Here is a 24,226-nt window from a genome sequence, read left to right on the forward strand (position 1 = left end):
GGGCAGAGGAGCCTGGTGGGCTACAGTCCTTGGGGCTGCAAAGAGTTGGACAAGACGGAAGCAACTGAGCATGCACACTCTAGGCTGATTAGCAGTTGTGACAGCTTGCTATTTCGGATTGTCTTCTTGTGCTCTAGCCATCGCCAAGCCCACCTAAAGAGGTTGGACAGCAGAGCCCCTCCGAAGGTGAGAGTCAGCACAACCCTGACAATAACTTAGACAGAGATACAGAGGCCCAGAAAAGTTTGTACTTTAAGCATGTTTACACAGCTGATCTGTAGCAGCAAGGATGTGAATCCAGAGGGCCTTAATTCTAGGATCCAATCTGTTAACTATAACATTGGGCTGCCATCTACAGAATATTGGGCCCACCACTGGTCCCCACACTTTAGGAAGGATGCTGAACAGATCAAAACGAATCTGGCAGGGAAAGACCTGGAGAACAGGAACATTGAAAATCTTGTCCTATGAAAAACCTTGGGGATTTCTATGTGGGATAACAATGACTTAGGGAGAATGCAATGACTGTCCTTGAGTGGTGAAAGAGATGGCACACAGTAAAGCAAAGAGATTTATTCTGCATGACAGGATAAAGACAAAGACAGACTTCAACTTTCAAGGGATTAGAGAGAGTTATCCCAAGCTAGAATGGGCTGCTTTATGAGGTACTGAGCTCCCTGACACCCAAAGCATTCAAACAGACCCTGGACAGCCATCGGTCAGCCTTTCTACACTGAGACGCTACTCACCCTCTCTTCTCAGAGTGCCTAGAGCGCTGCTGAGACCCACTGAGTCCGCACCCTCGTCGCTATTGGTTTCCTGATTATAAACTTCATAGCTTTACTGAATATTCACACATCACACAATTCACCCATTGTAAGTGAACAATTTTCTGGTTCTTAGTAAATTTATAGTTATGCAACCATTGCCACAATCCAGTTTTAGAACACTGTGATTATCTCTTTTACTTCCCAGGAACATTCATTATCAGCATCCAGGGTCAGTCCAGGCCTCCACTGGCCTCAGTGCATCTCAGTGCCCTGGCTCCTCCCCCCATCCACTCCTCATTCCCAGGGCGTGTCAGCTGACACAGTTCTTCGAGTGCTGCTCTGTGTCCCTCCCCAGATGTCTCCACTGGGCACTTTTGCTGCCTTCCCTCCCCCTCTACTGACCTCTGGAGGCCAGAGTCTATGGCAGTAATGTGGACCCTGGAGCCCCAGACCTGCATTTGAATCATGACCATGCGGCCAACATCAAGTCACTTTGTATCCTTGGACCTTGGTTTCCTGCTTTGTAAAGCAGATACAATACACATGACTTGCTGAGTGTGACAATTAGAGATGATGCGTGCACAGTGTCTAGGACAGTACCCACTATGCTCGGTAAATAGAGATTAATTCTCCACAATCAAAACTTGTTGCTGCCACCTTTATTATTTTATTGGCACTCACAAGTCCTGGGTACTCTGGGTGCCCATTTTGTCTTTCTCTTCCAGGCATATTCCTAGCTGTAGTTTTCTGGGTCATTCTTGGTGTCCAGGCAAGAACATGAATTCTCCCACACTTGGGAACCCCCATGGCCCACGCCATCCCGGGCTGTGGGTCAGTCAGGTGGAGCAGCACCGCCACCTAGTGGCAACGGGTGCAGTAGCAAGCTGCATGCACGCACGCTCAGTGGCGTCTAACTCTGTGACCACACGGACTGTAGTCCACCAGGCTCCTCTGTCCTTGGAATTCTCCAAGCAAGAATACTGGAACAGGTAGCCATTCCCTTCTCCAAGGGATCTTCCTGACCCAGGGATCGAATCTGTGTCTCTTTGCATTGCAGGCAGATTCTTTTCCCATCTGAGCTACCAGGGAAACCCTCCTATGCTGTGTATCAAAACAATGAAAATCAAAATAGGAGAAAAGTTCTTAGTGTGGTACACCTCAAAGACCAGCTGGTGGTGAAAAAGCAAAGTTTAAAGTGTTCTCCTAAATCTAGATAGAACAGAGACCAGTGGTTAGTAATGGCCTAGGGTTGAGAGGTATGAAAAAATGGGGAGTGACTTCTACAGGCTGCAGGGTTTCTTTTCAGAGTGATGAAAATGTTCTAAAGTTGATTGCAGGACTTCCGTGATGGTCCAGTGGTTAAGACTGTGCTTCCAGTGTATGGGGCATGGGTTCCATCCTTGGTCAGGGAACTGGGGTCCCATGTGCTATGTGGTATGGCCAAATAAATAAAATAGGACTTCCCCAGTGGTCCAGTGGTTAACAGTCTGCCTGGCAATGCAGGAGACGAGGGTTCGATCCCTGGTTGGGGAACTAAGATCCCACATGCTGTGGAATAACTAAGCCCTTGCATCGAAACTACTGAGTCCGTGAGCCTGTGGCCCACAACATAAGACCCTACACCTTGGCAACAAAGATCCAAGTGCTGTGACTAAGACCTGACACAGCCAAATAAATGAATAAAATTGATTGCAACAATCTGGGAGGATATGACTGAAGAAAATCTGCAAATTCATGGAAATGTGTCTCAATAAAGCTGCTGCCAAAAAGAGTGAAGACTATCAAAAATTTCAAAGGAAAAAAGGGTCTCCAGAGCACGTCAGATTTTCCGTGTACTGTTTGACAGCCTCCAGATACCTGTGGATAAAGAACTCAGGTCTTCTCAACTTATTATGCTTCATGTCACTTGAAACCGACCTCCACAGGAGTAAAAAGCCACCTGTCTCGAGCAACTCACATGTGAATATTCTCAGCTCTGTTAAGGTTTTGTTTTAAATAGATCAAATTACATATATAGAATTGACTCATAGATCCCCCGATTACCCCTGTATTCTTGGTACTCACACAGAGCTGTCCCCCAGGTAAGCCTAGGAACTTCCTTACAGGTGGGGAAATTGGGGGCCGGGCGGGGGGGCAGCCACTTTGATTCCAGATTCAAACCTCTCTCCATTCTGAGAGGGTAACCATACATCCCCGACATGCCTTGTGCCCCTGCATAATTGTTAGAAGCACCCCTTTCCCTCTCAAGGTAATAAATTCCGGGGTCACCTGTGAGGCAGTCTCTTCCCTGGGGCTCTGCCTCACCTGTCTACAGGCAGATGCCTCAGGATTGATGCTGTATTCAACAGCACCCCATGGCTTCAGGAAGCAACTACCTAGGACCCACACCTGCCCAGAAATAGGTGAATCCATAGAAACAGGAAGTAGATAAATGGTGGCCAGGGGCCATAGGAAAGGGAGGATTAGGGAATAGATCCAGGTTTTCTTTGAGGGGTGATGAACAAAGTCTGAAATTGGTAGCGGTGGTCGCACAACTCTGAATATGCTAAAAATCAGAAAATTAAAAAAAAAAAAAAGTAAGTGTGGGACACAGCAACATGCTTTTTTAAACAAGCATCCCAACTGGTCTTATTAGCACTTCCCAAGTTAGAAAAGGACAGGGGATTCAATGGGATTAGAAGGTGAATAGTGGGAGAGATTAGATATATCCCATCCCACTTCACTGCTCCTATAAATAATGCTGATCAGGGCATTTCCTGGCTGTCTGTTGGTTAGGACTCTTGTGTTCTCACTGCCATGGGCCTGGGTTCAATTCCTGGTTGGCGAACTAAAATCCCACAAGCCACATGGCACAACCCAAAAAAAAAAAAAAAAAATGCTGATCAATTTGTGGCCAGCACTGCTGTTCACACTTGAAATATCAAAGTATCCTCAGGGAAACACCAGGCAAGGAAAACAAAGGTCTGAGACATTTCTCCTCACAACCCTATGAGGCAGGCATTATTATGCCCATTTAACAGTTAAGAAACTGAGGCTCAGGGATACGGAGGTAAAGAATGACAGGCCTGAAGCCAGGCACTAGTGAGGACACAGGTGGGATGTGAATATGGCTTCCAGGGACCCAAGCCTTTGCTCAAAGGCACTACACTCAAGTGCCCCCACTGATCCACTAACCATAAATCATCAGCTCCAAATTCAGAGAAAAGACCACAGTAGCTGCAAGTATTATCGAAGATACGAATGAGGAGCTCCACTGAAGGCAGGAGGGCCCAGACAGCACCCCGGGATGTTTTTGCCTTTTATACAAGTGCCCTGGGAGTTTTTAATAGCAAGTCTGCGATGGAGAGGGGAAGGGATTTTAAAGACGCTCAAGACACCCGGAAGCACATGGCTGTCCTCTCCTCCTTCCAAAGCAAGTCTTTATTGTCCAACCAATCAACAAGTGTTTGATGAGGCCCAGCACGGTACCGGGCACACACAGAAAGCATAAATACAAAAGTGTAAGACACACTCCCTGCCAATTTGAGGCGCACAATCTAAATATTTCTCAGGACTTAACTGCATGGTTTAAAAATCAATTCTGGACTTTGCTGCCAGTACTGCAAGGAACATTCTTTAAGTCAATGTCTTAAGGAAAAATGTTACACTCCACATCGATCACAGCATGAAATTTCTTCCCAGTCATAGCAACTTCATGATTATCAACAAGGTTTACTTTTGTTAAAATTCATTTTACACTCTCCTCCTCTGTAATCTAAAACGACGTTTTTTTTTGTTTTTGTTTTTTTTGGAAAAAGCAATTTTAAAAGGTAGTAGTGGAAGAGCTTAGGTACAAATTTGGCCAACAGCTGTCTGCATGAAAAACAGCTCTAGACTACGGAGCGAACCCAGCTCATTTCCAGGCCGTTGTTACCTCTATTTTGAGGACAACATAGAGCACATTTCCACGTTAAGTCATGATTGCCAACCAGAAGAGGGAGTCTCAGTGCCACGGAGAGTGGCCTGGACGAGACATCCTTCATGGCAAAATTTAGCACCAACCAACTTGGCTGCTGGGCATCTCGTTGCCCAAATTTAACCCCTTGATTCTCTCACAAACTCTCAGAACTCCTGGGTGTGTGGTTCTGGGAAGAGCAGCTAACCCAAACCACAAGTTGGACTAACATACTGTACATGGTTCTGCTTCCACCCGGGGAGCCAAGCTCCTGCTTCAGGTGGAGAACATTCGGCGCAGAGCAGGGGAGTGGGAGCAGCAGCCTCCAAGGGTGATGAGGGACATGAAGGTGTCACCCCTCCTTAACCCAGCCTGGTGCGTGGCGGGGCGGCCCCGGTGAAGGGCCTTGCCACGCACTGGGTGCCCACCCCAAAGGGCCTCCATTTGGCAAATAAGAGTCAAAGGAAGGAAGGATTCAATGAGTTTCTAGTGTTTTGGAGTCTAGTGTTATGGGTTGTCTTTTTTTCTTCTCATAGAATAAGATCGCTGATTTCTCTCAGTAAAGTACATTAAACCAGGATCTCTGGGCTAGAAAATAACTTAAGTTCAGATCTGAACTTTACATCTGTGGTAAGCAAGGGCCTTTTTAATTTGAGCCTTCCTTTTTGTTTTTTAACTAAAGGATGCTAGAGTCTAACAGGATCCCCAGAGACCCCAGGCCTGGGCCAAGATCACACAAGTGCCGGCAGTCCACAGCCCACCCTCCCCCACTTTCCCATCACAAAGACCAGTCCGGCTCCCATGGACTGCAAAACTGGTCATCAAAGCTATTGAAATGGAAGGTAGTGTAGAAAATGTAACACTGGTTGTTCTTAACATGTAAGACTGGTTTCTTTAGAGCGTGTATAAGGCACTATGTAAGAAAGCTGCTCCCACGCCCAGCCACACACCCACACTCGGCTCCTCACACGCACACACGCACACACAAGAGGCCAGCTGACTTTGCCACGACGCATGGGGAGCGCGGCACCCTCCGTCACTTCTGGTTTTTGAGCTGGTTGGAGAGCCAGTCCAGGCCTTCGTAAAGCCCGTCTCCGCTGGTGGCGCAAGTAGCCTGAATGTACCAGTTTCTCTGGCGGAGGGAATGTAAGCCAAGCTTGTCTGTTATCTCTGCTGCGTTCATAGCGTTGGGAAGATCCTTGGAAGAGAATATTCAGAAGTCAGTTCAGCAATGTTCAGTCCACGTAATGGAGTACCAGGCTCTTCGCCAACACCTGCCCTTAACCCACAGTCTTATCTCTGGCCGCCTAGAGGCTCAGGCCTCCAACCTTGAAATCGCCCTTCATTTTTCCTTCCCTCTCTTTCTCTCCACTCTCACAGCTCCACGCTGGGAAAGCCCATTGGCTCTACCTGCAAAATATATTTAGAGTCTGACCGCTTCTCGCTTGGATTACTGAAATTACTTCTGAGTTGGTCTCCCCGCTTCTGCTCTTCCTCCTTGAAAAGTCTATCCTCAACCTGGCGGTCAGTGAAGTCAGATCAAGTCCTTCTTCTATTAACACCCTGCGACAGCTTTGTCTCTCTCAGTGTAAGAGCCCAGGTTCTCAGGACGTTCTGCAAGGTCTTTGTGACCCCGTGACCCCTCCTAATTGTCCTGCTTCATCGTTTTTAATCATAGCCCTCGCTGCAAGTTTACTACATTACAAAATGAACTGACTTAGTGTGTTTATTATCTGCCCCCTGTAACTAGAATGCAAGTTTTACCATGGAAGGAATCTCTATCTTATTCTCTGAGGTATTCCTAGTGCCTAGAACTGTGTCTGGCATGGAGCAGGCTGAAACCAAATTTGCATAAATTAGCATGAAAGAAGGGAGATCTGAGGACTTTCCTGGCAGTCCAGTGGTTACGACTCTGAGCTTCCAGAGCAGGGGCTACAGGTTTTGATCCCTGGTTGGGGAAATAAGATCCCACATGCCATGTAGCATGGCCAAAAAAAAAAAAAGAACAAAGTAGATCTAGACAATGATTTGGAAGGACATCAAAGATACGCTTTAAGAAGCAGGTTGCAAACAGAATACAGAATAAGCTCTGGAGAGCGATGTAAGGAATTTAACAATGTTTTTATCCTGAAAAGTGGGGCTAGAATGTTTCATTCAATATTGTGACTTGTCTACGAATCTATACCCTGAACATGTCCTGGTTCTATAATTAAAAAGAATGAATGTTTTCTTTTATCAAAGTCCGTGTGCGCTAACGAACCTCAAACTGACATCCAATGTAACGGTGGGGTACTGGCCAAGTGAACGATGACGCCCCCACCATTTAAAACAGTGCTTACAAAGAGCCAGATGACAAGAGAACATGCCTCTGATATATCTGAAATGACGAAACAGGATGCAACACTGTCAAAATGGTATGATCTCAATTACGTAACGAATGTATTCGTGGAGGAGAAAGTAGGGGGAATGCATCAAGATGTGACTGCTTATCTGAGGCCGCTAACTTCCACAGGATTCCACCTTCTTTTCCACCCTTACTTCAGCTTCTCATCCTGAGACTGGATGGTTCCACGTCTTCCTCCTACCCCTGCTTTACTGCTTTGTGTTATTTACATGGAAGCCAAGTTTCCTCAAGGACTGGCCCCATATGATCCAATTTCATCTCCTCCTTTGCTGCCCCCCCCACCCCACACCACTCCATCCCAGCTGCACTGGCTGCCCTGTTCCTCCTAGAACAGTCTGGCTCCTTTCCTGAGGGCCTTCAGGGGTCATCTTTTTTTTTTTAAATTAAAGTATAGTTGATGTACAATACTATATAGCTTACAGGTATACAACTTAATGATTCACAATTTTAAAAGTTATACTCCATTTATACTTATTATAAAATATAGGCTGTATTCCTTATGTTGTACAACATATTCTTATAGCTACTGATTTTTTAAATGGAGTGTAATTGCTTTACAATGTGGTGTCAGCTTCTGTTGTACAACAACGTGAATCAGCTGTATGTACACATACATGCCCTCCCTACCACCCACCCCACCGTCCTAGGTCATCACAGGGCGCTGAGCAGAGCTCCCTGTGCTACACGGCAGCTAGATGTCATCTGATCAGACATCCTCTTATCAGAGAGGCCCTCTGATCCTCCTCCACACCTGCCCCTTCTCCCATGACTCCCCCCAGACATAGGACGTATCTGTTACTGATGCTCTACCCACTAGAATGCAAACTCCATGAATTCAGGGATTTCTGTCTGTCTGGTTCATTGCTCTATCACCAATACCCCAAACAAAGCCTGGATCTTAGTGAATGCTCAGTGGATGTGTGCTGAGCGAGTGAATGAATAAAAGACCCAAGCTAAAAATTAGGTGGAGAGAAAGGTTATGGGAGGGACTGGCGAGAGGGACGCAGGCAGCTAATTAAATACCTCTATTTTTAAAGCGAGCAGCTGGTAATACTTTTCAGTCCTAGGATTCAGACAGCTAGTGACGTACCTGTTTATTTACAAACACCAATAAGACCGCATCTCTGAGCTCATCTTCGGCTAACATTCTGGTTAATTCTTCTCGGGCTTCATTGACCCGCTCTCTGTCATTACTGTCGACCACGAAAATCAGACCTGAATGGAAAGCAGCAGTGTGTTAGTAATCTGAACCTGGGGAGGGTAGCTGTTCACACGTCCTGACAGCCCCTGCCTACTTACGTGTGTGGTTTCACTGACAGCAATCAATACGGAAGCGTATATAGAATCTCCAAAGTTGGGAAGCCTGCTGGACACCCAACCAGCCTTTTTCAGAGGCACCATGGCCTCTCAACAGATCAACAATAACAAGAGTAGACGGGAAACAGGATGAAGATGCCTTAAAAAACTAAAAACAGAACTACAATATGACCCAGCAATCCCACCACTGGGCACAAACCCAGGGAAAACCATAATTCAAAAAGACACATGTACCCCAATGTTCACTGCAGCACTATTTACAACAGCCAGGACATGAGAACAACCTAAATGCTCATTAACTGAGGAAAGGATAAAGAAGATGCAATACACACATACAGTGGAATATTACTCAGCCATAAAAAGGAATAAAACTGGCTCATTTGTAGAAACATGGATGGACCTAGAGGGTGTCATTTAGAATCAAGTAAGTGAGAAAGAGAAAAACAAATTACTGTGCATTAAGGCATAGATGTGGAATCTAGAAAATGGTATCAGTCAGTCAGTTCAGTCGCTCAGTCGTGTCTGACTCTTTGCGACCCCTTGAACCGCAGCACACCAGGCCTCCCTGTCCATCACCAGCTCCCGGAGTCCACCCAAACCCATGTCCATCGAGTTGGTGATGCCATCCAGACATCTCATCCCAATCCTTCCCAGCATCAGGGTCTTTTCCAATGAGGCAACTCTTCGCATGAGGTGGCCAAAGTACTGGAGTTTCAGCTTCAGCATCAGTCCTTCCAATGACCACCCAGGACTGATCTCCTTTAGGATGGACTGGTTGGATCTCCTTGCAGTCCAAGGGACTCTCAAGAGTCTTCTCCAACACCACAGTTCAAAACCATCAATTCTTTGGCGCTCAGCCTTCTTTATAGTCCAACTCTCACATCCATACATGACCACTGGAAAAATCATAGCCTTGACTAGACAGACCTTTGTTGGCAAAGTAATGTCTCTGCTTTTTAATATGCTATCTAGGTTGGTCATAACTTTCCTTCCAAGGAGTAAGCGTTTTTAATTTCATGGCTGCATCACCATCTGCAGTAATTTGGAGCCCAAAAAAATAAAGTCTGACACTGTTTCCACTGTTCCCCATCTATTTCCCATGAAGTGATGGGACCAGATGCCATGATCTTAGTTTTCTGAATGTTGAGCTTTAAGCCAACTTTTTCACTCTCCTCTTTCACTTTCATCAAGAGGCTTTTAGTTCCTCTTCACTTTCTGCCATAAGAGTGGTGTTGTCTGCATATCTAAGGTTATTGATATTTCTCCCCGCAATCTTATTTCCAGCTTGTGCTTCTTCCAGCCCAGCATTTCTCATGATGTACTCTGCATATAAGTTAAATAAGTAGGGTGACAATATACAGCCTTGATGTACTCCTTTTCCTATTTGGAACCAGTCTATTGTTTCATATCCAGTTCTAACTGTTGCTTCCTGACCTGCATACAGGTTTCTCAAGAGACAGGTCAGATGGTCTGGTATTCCCATCTTAAGACTTTTCCACAATTTATTGTGATCGACACAGTCAAAGGCTTTGGCAGAAAAATGGTATAGATGATCCTATTTGCATGGCAGAAACAGACACACAGATGAAAAAAAAAAAAAAAAGTATGGATACCAAGGGGGAAGAAGGGGGAGGAACTGGGAGATCAGGGTTGACACATACACACTACTGATACTATGTAAAAAACAGATAACTAACGAGAACCTACTCTATAGCACAGGAAACTACTTAATGCACTGTGGTCAGCTGAGTGGGAAGTCCTAAAGGGAGGGTGTTTAGTGTATGGAAACTTACGGATACATTTTGCTGTAAGCAGAAACTAATACAAGGTTGTAAAGCAACTACACGCCAATAAAAATTTTTTAAAGAAAAAAGAATAAAGAGAGAAAAGGTTAGGCTCCTGTTTAGTTACTTCATTTCTACATCATGCCTACATGATAAAGACCCAGTAAAAATCTATGAACATCCAAGTTCAGACAGCCTTCCCTGGTTGGCAACGCTCTGTGCATGTAGCGCCTCTCTGGGCCACAGGGTAACACATCCTGACCCCGTGGGAAGAGGACGACACAAGCCCTGCTTACCGTGTGTGCCTCCCACATACATCTCCTCCTCTGGCTGGTTCATCTGCATCCTTCTGCTGTATAATAAAACTGAAGCCGTAAGTGCAGCGATCTGAGTCCTGGGAGTTGTTTTAATGAAGACCGGATCTGAAGGGGGACTTCGCTGGGAGTTAGGACTCCTGGCTTCCAATGTCACAGGGAGCCTGGGTTCGATCCTGGTCTGCCCAAACTAAGACCCGGTGCAGCCAATTAATAAGCAAACAAAAAAAGAACCTGAGGGACACTGGGAACTGCCAAATTTGTGAACAGCTGAAAAAAAGTGAGGGTGGTCTGGGGAGCCCTGAATTTGCAGTTGGTGTCTGCAGTGAGGGCGTCTTCTGCCCTTAACCTGTGAAGTATGGCCCAAACCCAGGCAATTGGTGTCAGAAATCTTTGCAGCATCCCACACTACAGCAGCAGAGAAATCCCAGGAAGCAAGAGATGGGTCAAAGAATGGGACCGCCACATTGTATCTGAGCAAGGGTGGCTGAAGCCTGCGGAGACTTGGTCACTGCCTCACTGGCTGGCGGAAGAGCTGGGGCCACCGGGTCTCCAGAGGCGGTGCCCAGGAGGAAGTGAGCACACAATCCAGGTACAGGATGGGGAAGACGCTCTGCGCAGTGGTCCATGTGACATTAATGGCGGTAACAACTGGGTGGTTAGCTGACAATAAGCCCTCTGGCAGACAAAAATAGGAAGTGGCTGCCAGAAGAACTATTTAATAATAGTGAACCTAGGTTGTATCAACAGAAGAGAGAGCAGCTCAGTCTCTAAAATATGGGCAACAAAAGGCCTAAGCTACAGTGCATCAGTCAGAACATCCTGGGAGTGTTACATGGTCAGTGCTGACCCCACACTCTAAGACACAGACTGGAAGGGCAAAGACTGACGAGGATGGCAAAGGAATTACATACTATGTCATACGAAAAACAATTTATATAACTGGGAGTACTTTGCCTAGAGAAAAGACTCACTGAGGGGACTGATGGCTGTCTAAAAGCTATGACATACAGAGGTTCAACTTGTTGGAAGTAGATGGTAGATCAGTGGGTACAACTCCAGAAGTTGAGGTGCTAACGAGTCAACAGGGGACTTCCCTAGTGGTCTAGTGGTGAAGAATCTGCCTTGCAATGCAGGGGACTCAGGTTCAATCCCTGGTTGAGGAACTAAGATCCCCCATGCCACGGAGCAACGAAGCCCTCACACCATGGTTAGAGAGAACATGTGATGTAACGAAGATCCCGTAAGCTGCAACTAAGACCTGATGCAGCCAAATAGGTAAATAAATTTTAAAAAATTAAAAAAAAAAAGTCAACAGAACTGCAGGTGCCGTGGGCCGCCTCAAGAGGCCTGCCCCTCGCTGGAGATTGTAAGCAGCTTCAGTGGCCACTTGCGGGAGCCCACGGAAGGGACTCTGCTGGTGGGAAAAGGGTGGTGGGATGAGATGACCTCCAGGCTCCTTCTCATATTGAGACCTCACCACTGCGTCATGGAGGGAAAACTTGTGCTGGCCCTCGGCCCTTACCACATACCCCTTCCCCCACCCCCGACACCCCCCTGCTTCCCAGGCCCACCCAACAGCTGCCTGACCAGCTGCCCGGAACAGCCCACTCCAGCAGATGGGAGCGCCCACAGCTTGACTGTCTGGGGCTTACATGAGAGTCAGTCATGTCTGTTACATCACATCAGACCCCCAAAAATGCAGAATGTTCAAAACTCCCCCCAAAGACTTGATAGGCTGCCAGTAAGTCTCTGGACTCTGATCACAGCTGAGCAAAGGCGGTTTTCCTGAATTCTTAGGAGACCCTTAGTCTCCTAAGAAACTGACAGGGGAGAAGCTGACATATGATCCCTTGGCCATTCCTAATAAAAAATAAAGGTTTATAAATATTAGGTCCCATTTTATACTCTTTTTATTTAGATCCTTGCGTGAGAAACAAAAGAACCCAGCACCAGACTGACTACACTTCTGAAGTAAGAAAACCTAAAAAAAGGTAAAATTACCAATGAATAGTGTGCTGTGATTTGTTTTTAGAAGTGGGTAGAAATATGTATCCACAGCTGCCTGAATACACGTAAAATATCTTTGGACAGATAAACAAGAAATAAAAATGGGAAGAGGAACCAGGTGGTTTGGGGGCAGGAATGAGGTGGTTACTCTGCGCTGTACACTTTCACTTCTTTAAATTTTAAACCGTATAAATACATTGTTATTTAACAAATTAAAATAACTGAACCTAAATCAAGGAGAAAAATCTTCTCACATCCCAACTAATGGCCTATCTAATGAACTACTTTATGCCTTCTCTAAGAAAATCCACCTGCCAATGCAGGAGACAGAAGTGACATGGGTTCAATCCCTGTGTCGGGAAGATCCCCTGGAGCAGAAAATGGCAACCCACTCCAGTATTCCTGCCTGGGGAAGTCCATGGACAGAGAAGCCTGGTGGCCTACAGTCCATGGGGTCACAGAGTTGGACACGACTGAGCACACATATGATAAATCAACTAAGAAATCCCGTAAATAGTTCACATTCCAATCTATACCTAGTTAACTATCTTAATTGAGAGCTAAGTTATCATTAAGTCTGTTCTGCTCAACATACTGATGAAGAAGAAAATTTAATATAAAAAAGACAGCCTGTCTATTGCAAAGGTGCATGAAAAATAAGGGCAACATTTAAGATTACTAGTGGCTGCAATGTTTGGACCCACCAAACAGAAAATCCATTCTTCAAAGAGGCCCCATTTGCTTATTTCATGAAGAGTCCAAGCCGCCTACCCGAAGGTCCTAGAATATAGCCAGTTCCCTACCATGAAAGCAATAGTTATTGAAACTCAATAAAATTAGGCTTGCTATAAATAGAAGATTGAAAATAAAAAGGCATTTCTACTTGGTGACTGAGTGCGACAACTCTTAACAGGGTGGGAGAAGGGAACCCTTCAGAGAATGAGGACATGAAACCTCTAGTATTTTGGACTCTGGGTAGTTAATTTTATGTGTCGACTGGATTGGGCCACAGGGTGCCCAGATATTTGGTCAAATGGCATTCTGGGTGTGTCTGTGAGTGTGTTTCTGGATGAGATTAACATTTGAATCAGTACACTGAGTGGGCTTCCCAGGTGGCTCAGTGGCAAAGAATCTGCCTGCCAATGTAGGATACATGGGTTCAATCCCTAGGTCGGGAAGATGCCCCAGAGAGAGGCAACTTGCTTCAGTATTCTTGCCTGGGAAACCTCACGGACAAAGGAGCCTGGCAGGCTACAACAGTCCATGCGGTCTCAAAAGAGTTGGACACAAGTCAGTGATTCAACAACAACAACTAAGTGTCAAAACGTATACTGTCTGCAACAGATTGAAGCGTGAGACATAAAAATCTAAGAGTCATCAGGGAAGAATTCCATGCCCGGAGAATTCTATGCACAGAGGAGCTTGGCAGGCTACAGACCATGTAGTCACAAAGAGTTGGACACGGCTGAGTGACTAACACTAACATCATGGAAGGCTGCTAGGGTCATCAAACTGTTTCTAGGAAAATCAATAAAGTGAAAGAATTATATCTTTTTCCTGCCCTTCTTATATAAACTATATTTCAGAGAAACTAAATATTTGATGAAAGAATTCTTTATTTAGAAGGATTTCAGCTAATAAACGCAGATGGAAAGACAGAAAACAGTGGAAAGATAAACTGTTGTAGAATAAGAGACTAAAGAGATGTGACAATGAAATGCAATGTGTAAACTTTGATTCCTGATGCAAACAAGTCAAATGTGGAACTGGAGAAATCTGAACAAGGACTGGGTAAAAGTGAAGTCGCTCAGGCATGTCCCTTTGTGACCCCATGGACTATAGCGTGCCAGGCTCCTCCACCCATGGGGTTTTCCAGGCAAGAAAACTGGAGTGGGTTGTCATTTCCTTCTCCAGAGGAATCTTCCCAACCCAGGGATTGAATCCCGGTCTCCTGCACTGCAGGCAGACCTGACTCTAGCATCTGAGCCACCAGCGAATCCCCCAAGGGCTGCGAACCAGATAGTGAAGAAAGGATATTAATTTTGGAAGTGGGATAATGCACGGAGATTTTTTAAAAAAGCTTTAGGGACTTCTATGGTGGGCCAGTAGCTAAGATTCCATGCTCCCAATTCAGGGGGACTGGCTTTGATCCCTGGTCATGGAACTAGATCCCATGTGCCGCAATTAAAAGAGTTTGCATGCTGCAACTGAAGATCCTGTGGGCCGCAGGAAGACCTGGCTCAGCCAAATAAATATTGAAATCAAAAAGTTTTATCAGTTTAAAATAAATAGTGAAGGACGATGAGTAAGAGGCATCATTTGCTATAACGTACTCTGGGCAAAATGCCGATAACTTTTGAAGCTGGGTAATGGGTACATGGGGATGTGTTATGTATCTTCTTTTTGTTTTCAACTTCCCACCAACAAAAGTGAAAAAAGAAAAGATAAATGCACTATTCTGAGGAAAGACATTCTAAATCTATAGGTTAAGGCAATAACTACAAAGAGAGTTAAGTGTTAAAGATCATCACTAAAATAATGATATACAATACAAAGGGGCAGTCCACCTGGGTATTTGGACTGAAAAGACCAACAAATATGGGTCATTACTATGAAACATATGCACTGAAAACACCCACCATCAGTAGTAGAATTTTCAAAATGAAAAGACTCCAAGTAAATTCTGAAATGAGTATGTGGATGCCAGATGGTTTGAGAATCAGGGTGTAAAAACTATCTGAACAGCTTATGGATCCCGGATAGGCAGTATCTATAAGGTTATCCAAAATATAATCAATGGAAAAACTCAGGGAGACGGACGTGGGAGTGGGGCACATTAAAACTCCAATGTTTAAAAATCCAGTAATAAGGAAACAAGGCAATGATCTAGGATATTCGTGCCTGTTCATGTACTGGTAGGATAACAGGGAAGTTGGGAGGGACTATGGCCACACAGGATGCTGGATTTGGGGGTTCCAACCATCGCTGTCTATCTCTTTCTCTCCTTAGGAATGATTTTTCAGATATTCTCAACCGGCTTAAAGGAGTTTTCAGAATTCAAATTCTTTAAAAATTGGTACTTCATCTAAGGCACTTTCAATTAACCAAAAGATGGAACTCATCAGGACAACCATTTTATAACTGTTCTGGATTAAGAGGAGATGCCTGTGTAAAGCCTTAAAGCCCAAGTATTTTTTTCAAAGAAGGCAGGGACCACTTCTCAAAAAAAAACCTCCCCAGTAAATTTAGGTGGGTCATTGAAAGAGAAGGAATGACTGACAGTCCACATAGAGCAGAATGCCACAAGGTTCTGCTTCAAGTACCCATCTTTAGATGCGTTTAACAGAAATGGTTGCAAGGCGAGAAACTGGATCATCTCTACCTTGCGTGTTCTGGAAATAATGTCGCCACAGAGGTCTGATTTTGTCCTGGCCGCCGACATCCCAGACTGTGAAGCTGATGTTTTTATATTCTACCGTCTCCACGTTGAAACCTACACGGGGAAGATGGGGAAAGTGTTTAATGCAGACTTTTGCTGGCTCAACAATTCAAAATAACTTCAGCTAACATTTGGACAGTATTTTTCGTTTATGAAGCAGCTTGCCAGTCAAAAGATTTATAGCTTACACAACAGACCGTGTTAAGTCAGCTTGCTCTCTGCGCATCATGACAGGTGTCTCCCACCTGACACCGCCTCTCCCTCTCCCAGCAGCTCTTCCAGCAGACTTCAGAGAAAACAGAAGCCATCGATAGGGCTGCTTTCTGCCTCCCACCACACACCACAGAAACCCACCTACCTCTTCATCCACACTTCTCTCCCTCCCCCTTGGAACAAGGAAGCAGCCAATGCTGATTCCATCCACCCATGCACTGGATCTGGTCCACCCACGCTGTCTGGAACCTTCTACTATTGCTCTTTTCTGTCCCAATCGAAATCTCCAACCTGTTCTCCTCAGCAGGCTTAGGTCTTTTACATCCTCCAAAGAAACCCTTCCTTGATTCCACATCTTCACCTGCAAATACCCTGTTCTCCCTTTTAAAGTCAAACTTTGTCACTTCTCACCCAATATACCTTAGTTCTGCTTCACCATGCTTCGTGGTTTCAACTGAAGTCAGCAAGGTTGAGAAATCCATCAACAGCTCTCCAGTTCTTACATAATTTGATTTTATACCTGACACTACTGTTCATTCCCTCCTTGAAACTGTTCCCTGGCTTCCCATTTTCCTTACGTTTCTCTGGCTGTACCTTCTCAATTACCTTAGTAAGCTCAGCCACGTTTGACTGGTCTTCGAATGATCAGCATCATTTACAGAGAACTGTTGCACATAACCTAATCATCCATCAATGGAAATTTATTAAACATAGAGCCACATACTATCTAGTTACTAAAACTGATGTTGATCTGTATTGGTTGTTATTTAGAACAATGATTTATTTAGAACATTATTTAGAACATGGCTTAGAACAATGATTCTCCCCCCTCCCCAATTCAGTAGGTTGCCTGGGCTTCCTCTTGCAGAGGCATTCAGCTGTTGAGTCCTTTGGGGGTAGGCTGGACTTCTCTTCTCCAGGTGATCTTTTTATTTTCAAGGAGAACTGAGCTCCCTCATGTGGTGGTGGTAGTGCTCTAAAAGGGCGAACCCCAAGGCACAAGCACTTACCCAATCTCTGTGTGAATCACATCTGCTGATGTGCCCTTGGCCAAAGCATGTCAGATGGCCATGCCCAGTATCACTGTGGATGGGGAATGTGCAGGGGTGTGGCTACTGAGGGGCATGATTCATTGGGGGCCATTAGTTCAATGATCTACCGCAAGACGGGTATTCAACCCATTCACCCAATATTTACTGGACATCCACTACGTGCCAGGCATTCTGCTAGGCACTTGAGAACAGTGGTGAGCAAGGCAGACACGATTCCTGCTCTTATTTACACTTTTGGAAGAGAGGCAGTGAGTGAGCAATGACAAATGTGCTCAGAGTTACTCAGAAGTTCAGGTTGCTATAGAAACTTACAACAGGGGAAAAACCATCCAAGGGATCAGAAAAGGAAGCCCTGAGAAATGATGCTTAAACTGAGATTCAAAGAATAAGCTGGCATTTAGCTACATAAGCGGTGGGGTCGGGGTGGGGGGGTTGTGGGTGGTAAGGAAGAAGGTAGGAAAGCATTCCACAGACAGGAAATGACATAGATGAGAAACAGCAATGCTGTCTAATGCAGAGTAAGCTGGAAAACAGCACGCATATGACTTCACAGAGATATTCACCAGGACTTCCCCGGTGGTGAGAGGGTAACAGGTAGAGAAGCCAGAGGTCCCCATGCGGCAGGAGGAAATAAACTCCAAGTGGCAGACATTTTTTTCCCTTCTCTGTTGATGAAACTGGTTTTGCCTAAGATTAACCTTTTTTTTCTTTTCTCAAACCTTGGGCTGATAATGGCTCAACAAACCAGTATTCGTGTCAATTGTTTTATGATTGGGGATGACATATCTTTTGCCATTCTATCTCAAAAATGCATATTGTGGGACAGGGGCCTGGTGAAACACCCTCAGCCTTGAGGTGTCTCTTATCTGATTAGAAGCTGGCCAACAGACATAAAACGCCTTGCTCAAAACTAACAAGGGGGTACTCTTTCTGTCCCCTTCTGATGTCTATGTCAGAAGCTTTCCCTATCTCTGTTATACCGTAATAAAACTTTGCTACACAAAAGGCTCCAAGTAGTCAAGCCTTGTCTCTGATCCCAGATTGAAATCCTCTCCTCTGGAGGTCACGAATCCTGGCATAACACACGGCTTGCAGTAGCAACCTTTCAGTGGTCTAGAGATTAAGAATCCACCTGCCAATGCAAGGGTCATGGGTTTGTTCCTTGGTCTGGGACGATCCGACATGCCTTGGAGCAACTAAGCCCATGTGCCACAACTATGAAGCCCGTGCTACACAGCAAGAGAAGCCGCTGCAATAAGTCTGAGCATCACAACCAGAGAGTAGCCCCTGCTTGTTGCAACTAGAATGTGCTCATCAATGAAGACCTAGTGCATCCAAAAATACATTTAAAAAAAGATATTCACCAAAATCACAGGTTGTTTTTTCTTTTAACACTTGTATTTTTTCTGTATGTATGACATTATGGAAGGATGAATTATTTTTATGAAAGGAGAAAAACAAGTAATTATCCTATTTTCTTTTTGGACTAATAACATTTTTTAAAGCTATGGGTATGAGCATTTTCTCTGTCTGGTTTCCTCCTCATTTAAATGTTGCAATCTCTGAAGAGACTGCCTATGCTGGAAGTTGCTCAGTTGGTTCCTGTGCCTAATCCAACTTTCAGAACACTACTGACATTCACATGCCCCCCCCCGGGGAGCCCATTCTCACCCTGGAGTTTGGATTTAGTGGCAGCTCAGGAGGCATAGACTAAGTTCTGCCAAAACTGCCTTTGCAAAAGCTGCAAATGGCCGACAAAACCCAGAGCTGGTTTGCAAGAATAACTACATCGTCAGATCGTCCTCCAGCAATGGAACAAATCAGATTCATCAGTGGACCACCACCTCAAGGAGTTGGTGTGAGCCAAAGTGAAGGAAAAAAAAACCATGCTATGTCCTTCTCTTTTTTCCACACTACATCTTTAAACACCAGGAACATACTTGGCATGAAGAGATGCTTCCACTTGGAAAGGCCCCTGGAAGAAAGATTGATTTTAATCATCATTATCTTTTCCTTCTTTTTTGGTCAAGTCGATAGGGTTAAATTTGTTCCACCTAAATGTGTTTTTATGACTCTCCTATAAACCTAGCAATGTGCCAGAGATACCAGGAAGCAAGTACGTAACTATATTACCTGGTTCTGGCCTCAAGACGTTTATGAGGCGGACAAGATTCTCCAAAGTAAAAATTCAGTAACATGAGAAGCTTGTAAAAAGCACAACATACTATAGTGTACACTGGTCCTGTCACAGGCCGTTAACATACCTATTGTAGGGATGGTAGTCACGATCTCTCCCAGCTTCAGTTTGTACAAGATGGTGGTCTTTCCAGCGGCATCCAAACCCACCATAAGAATCCGCATCTCCTTTTTCCCAAAGAGACTTTTAAACAATTTTTCAAAAACGTTCCCCATTGTTACTGAATTCTGTGACCTGAAGGAAAAGAAAAGCAAGTCAAGTAATGGTTCTTTGCAGAGATATGGACACATAAATACAAGACATACACATGAAATACAAGCCTCCACTGGAGGCGGCTCCTGGCAAAACTTGAACAATTTCAAGTATAGTTTGGCTAGGAAGGAGCTGAGTATCTTGTTTTCATAGGAGAAACTCAACTAAGCCTTTTGATGCCTTGCCAAAGAATTCTCTTTTCCACTGCAGCATCCAAGTTGGGTATGGGAAGCCCAGTCTCAATGGTGGCAGGCTTTCGTCAACCTAAGTATGGAAGCAATGCCACCACATATACAACTGATACTTCTGAAATGAGAACTTCTGAAGCCGAGAACCAGTCTATTCTACACACTGCGAAGCAAACTCCTTAAGGCAGGTTCGATATCAACACCTCTTAGAAATTTAATAGTTGCCTGTGGCCAGTAGACAGTATCAAGACCCAAAAGAGAACCTAAAAAATTTCAGAGGTGAGGAAATAACAGCACTGGGAAACTGCATGGCTAACAAAGAAATTAACCAGGTAAAGATTGGGGGAGAGACCATAGCACCCAGTGTTGACCATCACCTCACTTTTGTTTTTAATTAATTTTCCTTTTTTTTTTTTAATTGGAGTATCGTTGCTTTACAATGCTGCATTAGTTCCTGCTCTACAACAACAGTATATATATACACATGTATTCCCTCCTCTAAAGCCTCCCTCCATCCCCCATCCCATCCCTCCACCTCACCACACAGCACCAAGCTGAGCTCCCTGGGCTTACAGTGACTTCCCACTAGCCATCTATTTCACACATGGCAGTGTACATGTCATTCCAACCTCCCAATTGGCTCCACGCACCCCTTCCCCGCCTGCACCGTTCTCTAAATCTGGTCTCTATTCCTGCCCTGCAAATAGATTCATCTGCACCATTTCTCTAGATTCTACACATATGCATTAATTTACAATATTTGTTTTTTTGCTCTTTCTGACTTACATCACTCCATATAACACTCTAGGTCCATCCATATCACTACAAATGACCCAATTTTGTTCATTTTTATGGCTGAGTAATATTCCATTGTATACATGTACCACAGCTTTGTTATCTATTCATCTGTCAATGGACATTTAGGTTGCTTCCATGTCCTAGCTATTTTAAACAGGGCTGCAATGAACATGGGGGGAACATGTGTCTTTTTCAATTATGGTTTTCTCAGGGTATATGCCCAGCAGTAGGACTGCTAGATCATGTGGTAGCTTTGTTTTTAGTTTTTTAAGGAACCTCCATACTGTTCTTCATAGTGGCTGTAGCAATTTATATTCCCACCAACAGGATCACCTTACTGTTAATTATTAGCTTTTGAAACATAATTTACATAGATATAAACATATATGATAACATACAGTTCAGTAAAATGTCATGAACCAAATCAAAATAAGATGATTATCATCGACCCAGATCTCCTTGTGCACCTTACCAACTATCACTCCTCCAAAGATAATTACAATAATCAACCCTGATTATTCAAAGGAAGGAGTGATGCTGAAGTTGAAGCTCCAATACTTTGGCCACCTGATGCGAAGAGCTGACTCGCTGGAAAAGACCTTGATGCTAGGAAAGATTGAGGGCAGGAGAAGGGGGCAACAGAGGATGAGACGGTTGGATGGCATCACCGCCTCAATGGACATGAGTTTGAGCAAACCCTGGGAGATACTGAAGGACAGGGAAGCCTAGCGTGCTGCAGTCAATGGGTTCAAAAAGAAATCAAGACATGACTTAGCTACTGAACACAACATATTGACATATAACTGCACAAATGTTCAATATTTTATTTTTCAGTAGAATACATGGAAGACTCCATAAAGGAAGGCAACGGTCAAAACAAATTTGTTGTTCAGATTAGCTTTACAGAAATTTACATCTTTAATTTCAACAGATCAGCCTATTTGAAGTGTGGGCTTGACATTCTAATTACAGACTTAAAAGTAGTACTGTCCAAAACTGTAAAGCAATTATCTGCCAATAAAAAGTAGTACCGACTACAACTCTAACCTTGTTCCTGAAGTCTACAAAGATTCTTCAAAGAAAAATGAAAAATCCTTGTTTCCCTTTAAACTGCTAATTATGGGAAAATTTTACTCCTTGGCAGAGCAGAGGTGAGAAGGAACAAGGACAGTCCATCTCCCATTCATCAGGATCCTAGGGACCTCAGAGGTGAGGTCACTAAATTCCAGAGGCCCCACCTCTGAAATTCAGCCGTGTCCTACAGTTGCTAAACTTCATGGATGATGTCCAAGCACACATTTAATCCTAAGACCTGAGAAAAGGAGCAGAGCATTTAACCTGAACAAAAATTAGATACAGGTAAACTGCTACAACCAAAGAATGATGTACTTTAATTATTCATAGGAGACCATACAGAAAGCATACAGAAGTCCAATGCATTGCAGCACTCAAAATCCTGTGGGCGACAAAATTAAAGATTCCCTGTCTTTGTTTTAGAGAAAAAGACAAATCTCACGGATGAGAAAAACCGTGAGGAACATTTTACGGAAGGGGAGGTACATTTAAGATGTCCTATGAAGCAAACACTCGATTCCTCCTCCCAACAGCACAGTACACATCCTAGCTTCAGACGCCCAAAGCCCGCTGCGGGGCTAGAGACCCTCTGGAAGACGCCGCCGACCCCGGCGCCTCTCTGGCACGCTCGCCTTCCTCTAACATAGGCGCCAACTGTCCATCAGGGAGAACTGCGGGGAGATCTCCAGGACACGAACCAAACCGGGTGGCCAAGTGGGCGTGCGCAGCCGGCGGGCACGCGCGCTGGGTCCCCCCGGGGAACGCGTCCGAGTGTCCTTTCTGCCCAGCTGCCAGGCCGTTTCCTCTCGACCTGCGGGCCCTCGAGAAAGCGGAGTCCCCCCCGCCCCGCAACCCCGCAGCGGAACAGCCAAACCTCGAGTCCCGCAGCCCCTGCTCTACAGAGGGCGGAGAAGAGACAGGGAGACCAACCCGTTTCTGCAGGCCACCCGCTGCTATCCAGCCTCCCTACCTCTGAAGCTGCGAGAACCCAGCCAGCCCTTGAGTGCCGCAGTCCTTTCTCCCCGGCCCACGACTCACCAATCGCCCAACCGGCCACCGGTACCGATACCACTCCCTTTAGGGTTTCTGATCCCCTATGTAAAATGGCGACAGGGTCGGGGCGGGAACAGTAGCCAACCAATCACCCACCGCTTCTTGGAGCTTTTGTACCAATGAGTTCCAGGTTCCAAGAGTGACAACAAATCTGGCCAATGTAAAGGAAAATAATAGCCTGGGAGGGAGGAGGCCTGCCCCTTGCGACCTAGGCGACGGCACGAAGCTCCGAAAATGCCGGTTTCATCTTCCAATGACAGCTCACCGCGTCCCGGCGAGGCACGCCCATGTGCCCCGCCCCAAGGCTGCGCGCGACCAATCAAAAAAATAAAAAGATTTCCGATTTGCTCCGCCAATCAGCTCCAAAAAATTCCACGGATTGAATTAACCCCGGGAGCATTTGGACCAACTGGGTGGGGGCATGTGGGCGGGGCGACGCTCACAGAGATATTTAAGGAAATTTGCCCGGGTTGAGCTAAAAGTAGAAACTAGTTTGAGGCGGCCTTCAGTGTGGGAAACGTCCAGTCATCGGCACCGAAATTAGGCATAAGGAAGATTTCCTGTTCAGTCTGAAGCTAAACAGTCGCCTTGATTTTGAACAGATTTTCAACAGTTGGGGAAAATACTAGCCACCTGCACCTTCCTTCAGACCCACAGAACCAGAGTCCTCACTTCCTGAGAAATGCAGTCGGTAACTCAGCCCCCAATGCCATCTTGTTTCACTAATGCCCGTAAATAGTTGTACCTAATGGTACATAATCTGGAAAACTAAAGTCTACTGAACACGTGAAATGTGTCAGGAAATATGTCAAGGACTTGATATGTGTGACCAAAACGCCCCAGCGTTAGTTGGAGTCTACTATTATTTCTATTTTATAAAGGAGCTGGGCAGAGTTTTAAGCCTAGGTCTGTATAACATCTTAATCTTTTTAACCTAATACTTTACTGGTCACAAAGTATGTGCGTGTGTGCTAAGTCGGTTCAGTCGTGTCTGACTCTTTGCGACCCTATGGAAAACCCGCTAGGCTCCTCTGTCCATGGAATTCTCCAGGCAAAGATACTTGAGTGGGTTGCCATTTCCTCCAGGGGATCTTCCCACCCCAGGGACTGAACCCAGGTTTCTTATGTCTTTTGCACGGGCAGGTGGGTTCTTTGCCACTAGCGCCACCTGGGAAGCCCTAATGACTATGCTGTACGGTGCTGTGCTTAGTCGCTCAGTTGGTCCTACCTACTGTTTGGGACCCCGGGGACTGTAGCTCACCAGGCTTATCTGTTTATGGGGATTTTCCAGGCAAGAATACTGGAATGGGTTGCCATGCCCTCCTCCAGGGGATCTGCCCGACCCAGGGATCAAACCCAGGTCTCCCGCGTTGCAGGCGGATACTCTGCCAGCCTGAGCCACCAGGGAAGCCCAGTGACTGTATCAG

The 24,226-nt window shown here is 45.2% G+C and overlaps 1 protein-coding gene across 1 annotated transcript; it reads right to left on the bottom strand.

Moving 5' to 3' along the window:
* Positions 1–4,171: 4,171 nt before the first annotated feature.
* Positions 4,172–22,872, bottom strand: LOC122440111 (ADP-ribosylation factor 2). Its single transcript, XM_043465950.1, has 5 exons — positions 22,717–22,872; positions 19,502–19,668; positions 15,916–16,026; positions 8,199–8,323; positions 4,172–5,902 (listed from the first exon to the last, which is right to left on the bottom strand). The coding sequence occupies exons 2-5, from the start codon at positions 19,647–19,649 to the stop codon at positions 5,741–5,743; spliced, it is 546 nt and encodes a 181-aa protein (XP_043321885.1). The 5' UTR covers positions 19,650–19,668; positions 22,717–22,872; the 3' UTR covers positions 4,172–5,740.
* Positions 22,873–24,226: the final 1,354 nt, after the last annotated feature.

Source organism: Cervus canadensis, chromosome 1 (genome assembly GCF_019320065.1).
Source record: "Cervus canadensis isolate Bull #8, Minnesota chromosome 1, ASM1932006v1, whole genome shotgun sequence".
NCBI lineage: Eukaryota > Metazoa > Chordata > Mammalia > Artiodactyla > Cervidae > Cervus > Cervus canadensis.